We start from the raw sequence: 4,707 nt of genomic DNA, 5'->3' as shown, positions 1-4,707 counted from the left end.
CTCAACTCCTGCTGTTAAATAAATTATTCTTTAAACTAATGCATCACTCCACAAGGTGTTCTGAGGCCTCTGAAGCTGAGAGTTGCAGTTTTCTGATTTTATGACACAGCAAAAACTGCAGCTACAGTGACTTGGGTTAATTATAGCCCTGCAATTACATTTAAAGTGTAAGAAATTTTAATTTTCCACCCTTGAAGCAACTTCTGAAGTCGTCTTATTTCAGCTCTGTGCTGAAATGTGAAATGCTGAAATTCCCTCCAGGAATTCACTGTCCAAGGCCATTCCTGCTCTTAAACCTGGGGAATCCTTCTGTCCTCCCAAATTCCAGAGCCAAACCCCAAAACATGAAATTTTCTTATTTCCCAGTCAGTCAAACATCAGCCCAGCCTCCAGTGTAGATAAAAATGAGGGAAAAGTCACTCAAAACTCTTTTTTCCCCCCCATCAGTACAAAACTCATGGGGCACAGCAAAATATAAATATTTTTGTGAGTCATTAAATACCCCAGACATTTTTGCTGGTGATTTTTAGGTCTTGGCTCCTCACAGTTTTGCCAGAAGGAACCAAAGTTTCAAAGCAGCTTGGGGGTTGTTTTTTTTATCTTCCACCAGAAATTCCCCTTCAAGGCACCACCAGCAGCTGGTTTTGGTAGCAACAGCAGATTTATCAATTTATTAATTTATGCATTTCCTTTTTAAATGGACAAGAAAAATATCTCACATTACATCTTTATTCTTATATTATCAATTAAAACTAGTAAAAATCTGTGATAAACCCCCCCCCAAATATTAATAAATAGAGTCAGGGGTAGGGATTAGATAAGAAGTGCTCTTTTCATGAGGTTATGCAGTGCCAGCCTTCACCCCACCCCAAAATCAGGGCTGTAAAACCCAGAAGGAGCCTTGGCTCTACTTCTTGGGGTTGATCCAGTGGTACCTGTCCCCACAGGGGGTGGCCCCAGGCCCGTAGCCCCTGTAGCCCCTGTGCTGGCCAAAGTGGGAGCCCTCGGCCAGGTGGGGCTTCCTGTGCTGGTACTGCCACCAGGGCAGGGGGGGAGCCTGCAGGAGTCACCAAAATAAGAGGAAAAAAAAAGGGGAATGATGTTAAAATGTGCTGGGAAAAGGGAGGAGCAGTCCTGCCAGAGCTCCAGCCCACTCTCAGCACAGCCAGGCTGGGAAAAGCCTCCCTAGGGCTGTTTGTTCCCCAAGTGCCACATCTGGGAAAAGCCTCCCTAGGGCTGTTTGTTCCCCAGGTGCCACATCTGGGAAAAGCCTCCCTAGGGCTGTTTGTTCCCCAGGTGCCACATCTGTTAAACCCCTCCAGGGATGGTGACTCTGTCAGGGGTGCTCACCACCCACTGGAAATAACTACTGAGTCTCCAGATAGGTCATAAAGCAGTGCTAAAAATGGAGTGGCATAATGGGAATTAGTCAGTAAAAAACAGGTTCACGGTTTCTTAACTTTGTTTGACAAAGCACAGAAAAGTTTGGTGTCACTGTCCTGTGAAAGCACGTACAGCCTGCTTTGAAAAGCCACTGGAAAACCCTCCCAGGGCAGAAATCAGCCCTGAACATGCCCTGGAGCAGCTGGAGGCTGTTCCCTCTCATCACCCCCTTAGGAGGGATTTCGGGGGAGCAGGTTCCCCCAGAGCTCACCTGGTAGATGCTGTTGGGGTTGCTGACGGTGGGGATGGCTTTGGGCTCCCTGCTGAAGCTCTCCTCATCCGAGGAGGTTCCTGAGTCATAATCCAGGGCTGCCTTGGCCACAGCCAGGCTGATGTGCTGGGGCAGCTCGGGGTTCTCCCTCCCATCAAAGCGAGCCACGGTGAAGGGCTGGTTCCTCTCCCCGTACCTGCAACAGGTGGGGCTGAGCTGGGAGGAGCCAGCCCACCCCAAAAGTGCCTAAACCCTCGGGGGTTAAGGCTGGTGGAACACTGATCCGGGAAAAATTAGGATTCTGGTTAAAAGAAACTGGGTTTGAAAGGGTTATCTGAAAATTAAATAATTGATTGGCTGTCGTTTTATGTTTGCAATGGGAAAAGGTGAAGCTAGTAAGGAGGTTCAAAGGAAAAAGAATAATGCAACCAGAAACTTATTCTTGGAAAGCTGGAGCTGCCCCAGAATCCTTTTGTATTGGCGTTGATGGAAAAGGTCAGGGTGAGGATTCCTCCCCACTAAAACCACCCCAGACTTAATTCAAGCAGCCGACCACACATGGCTCATACTAATTACCATGGGAAGTGAGGAGTGGGAGGGGCTGGTGCTGTAAATATGTATTTGTTTGGAGCTTTTCTCAATAAATAGACCTTGATCACCTGTGATTTTGCAGTGTGTGCTAGAGGGTTACCTCACTCTGCTGCCCAGCAATGAATAAATACACACTGACTTTAAACTGGAGAGTTTTTAGTCCGTCACAGCTGAATTTTGGTAAACCCCCGGGAGCAGCTCTAGGCTGACAGCACAGGCAGCAGCTGGGGTTTGCCAGCCCCAGAACCCGAGCTCACCTGCAGGACACCTCCAGGGGATCCACCCACACCGTCACCTCCCTGGGCAAGCCCAGCAGGCTGGGGTCCAGCCCGGTGTCCACGCACGCCTGCTCCAGCAGGGGCTCCCGGGGCTGCTGCTTGTTGATCCTGATGCACCTGGGGGGCAGAGCACAGCTGGAGTGATTCCCTGGTTGGATTGTAAAATATGTGTGAAATCGTTGCTTTGTAATTAACGGGGAAATCGCATTTAGTTGTTATCTAGCAAAAAGGATAAAAGGTTAAACAAAGCAGATGGAATCATCTGGTGGGAAAAAGGATAGAAGGATATAGCTCTAAGAACAGCATCTAGAAATTAAACTTTCAACCTTGAGTTGGGGTGATCCCAAAGCATTGGCCTGTTGTGGGAACATATATTTAATTTTATAACCCTGAGCAAGGTCAAGCAGCAAACCCTGAGGAAGACCCAGAGCCTTCATCAGAAACAAGACCCCTGACCACTGGTAAAGCATATACAACATAATCAAGTAGATTTTAGGAATAGAAATTAGGAGGAGCTTTCTAGAAGCTTCTGTATTAATATGTATTAATAAACAGTATATAAGTGAGATTTTAGCTTGAATAATTTAGGACAGTGTGAGAGGAAAGGCCCTGCCTGTACCCCCAGTTGGTTTTGCTTCTGCTTTATTCAAACCAAACCTCAATTATACTAAATTACTCACTGCTAAATTTTGTATTTATTTAAATCGATGTAACTAACATATTTTGATTGCATTCATTTATATACAATTACTGTTACTAATAAATTGCTGCTGAATTTAACCTTGTTTTTTGATTAATTAGACAAAACTAACATATCCAAAAATCCATTTATAACATGGCCCTGCAGGGCACACCCAAAATCTCTGTTTGTCTCAGCACCTCTGAGCCACTGGTGCAGGTTCTCACCCAGAGCTCCAGCCAGCAATTCAGCCACAAGCTGATTTATAATTGATAAATTGATTTATGATTGATAAATCAGCTCAAACAGGACTTGGATTTTAATTCTCATCAACAGCTGAAGAGGCAAATTGCTGCTTTAAGTGTTTAAAACAAAACCACCCAAAAATCACTTTATTCTGCATCCTAGCAGGGGCTACTGGAGACACTTAAAATTCTCACCTCAGTTCTCTAATCACACATTTACAGGCTGTAAAAAATTGATTTTTGCTGATTAATAATTCTCCCTTCAAGCTTAAGGGGTATGCTGGTGGTTCCCTTTGCACTTTACATTATTTATTTCACTTTCAGGCCCCCAAGGCTCCACATCCTCCCCCTCACCTGAAGGCTTGGCCTCGGCATGGGTTGCCTGGGTACCAGTGATTTTTGTACTTCTCAAACAGGATCGTGGTCAGCTTTTCTGCAAACTTCTCTATTCCATCCTTGCTCAGCTTGCCCTCCCTCTTCACCAGCTTTGTGATGAAGAAAACAGCAGCAGCAATTTCATCTTTCATCTGGAATTGCAGCACAGGAGGTGCTGGAGCAGAGGGATTTAATAACATTAAAGCACTGGCAGCTGCCAAGAATTGATGCTGCAAAACCTGCACAAGCCAAACAGCAGATTAAATTTAGTTTGGGGCATTAAAACCAGTTTAATGCATTACTAGAAGGCACCTGCACTGAGCAAGTTGAGAGAGAATATTAAAAAAAGAGCTTAAAGTGTATTAATTCTTATTTGCAATATATATTATAAGCAAATCTTATGTATTTTTATATATAAAAAAGACCAAAAAAATCACCTTTTCACAGCAGAGAGAGTAAAAACTTGAGATAAACTTCACAAACAGCTTAAATAGGCACCAAAAAAAACCAGCTAAAATCCCCAAAGCCCTGGGTCAGCCACACAGTGGAAACCCCAGCACCCAAAGGCCCCTCCCTCTTTCCCCAGCAGAGCTGGGCCAGGCTTTTTATGGCACAGGAATCATGTGGAGCTGAGGAATGGGAGAATATTCAGGTGTGCAGGAGCTGCAGGTGTGTGGATTAATGCTGGATTAATTAACTTGCCATTTCCAAAGAGATCCCAAATCTCCTTGGTTTTATTCCAACGTCAGCTCCTTCTTTTTGGGTGGTTTAATTGATTCCACTCTGAATTCTGTTGTGTCCATCAGTCTATCCCACAAATCCCTGTGGGATATTTAATGTTCACCACGAGGAAAACAGCACCAGGCTAATTAATTAATTAATTAA

General features: G+C 44.7%; 1 protein-coding gene across 1 annotated transcript; it reads right to left on the bottom strand.

Annotated features, from left to right (window-relative positions):
• Positions 1 to 907: 907 nt before the first annotated feature.
• Positions 908 to 3,974, bottom strand: BTG4 (BTG anti-proliferation factor 4). The gene is made up of 4 exons (XM_056509493.1): positions 3,802 to 3,974; positions 2,503 to 2,640; positions 1,610 to 1,850; positions 908 to 1,057 (listed from the first exon to the last, which is right to left on the bottom strand). Exons 1-4 carry the CDS (start codon positions 3,972 to 3,974, stop codon positions 908 to 910), a joined length of 702 nt encoding a protein of 233 aa, XP_056365468.1.
• Positions 3,975 to 4,707: the final 733 nt, after the last annotated feature.

The sequence above is a fragment of the Oenanthe melanoleuca genome, chromosome 24, assembly GCF_029582105.1.
Source record: "Oenanthe melanoleuca isolate GR-GAL-2019-014 chromosome 24, OMel1.0, whole genome shotgun sequence".
NCBI classification, from domain to species: Eukaryota; Metazoa; Chordata; class Aves; order Passeriformes; family Muscicapidae; genus Oenanthe; species Oenanthe melanoleuca.
The sequence above is the reverse complement of the archived record's forward strand: the minus strand, read 5'-3'. Positions and strand labels throughout refer to the sequence as shown.

Excerpts from the sequence above, each read along its gene's own strand:
- BTG4 (XM_056509493.1), bottom strand. The coding sequence starts at position 3,974 with ATGAAAGATGAAATTGCTGCTGCTGTTTTCTTCATCACAAAGCTGGTG. Across the intron at positions 2,641-3,801 it reads TGCCGAGGCCAAGCCTTCAG|GTGCATCAGGATCAACAAGC; the intron begins GTGAGGGGGAGG and ends TCTGCCCCCCAG. Across the intron at positions 1,058-1,609 it reads CCGAAATCCCTCCTAAGGGG|GCTCCCCCCCTGCCCTGGTG; the intron begins GTGATGAGAGGG and ends TGACTCCTGCAG.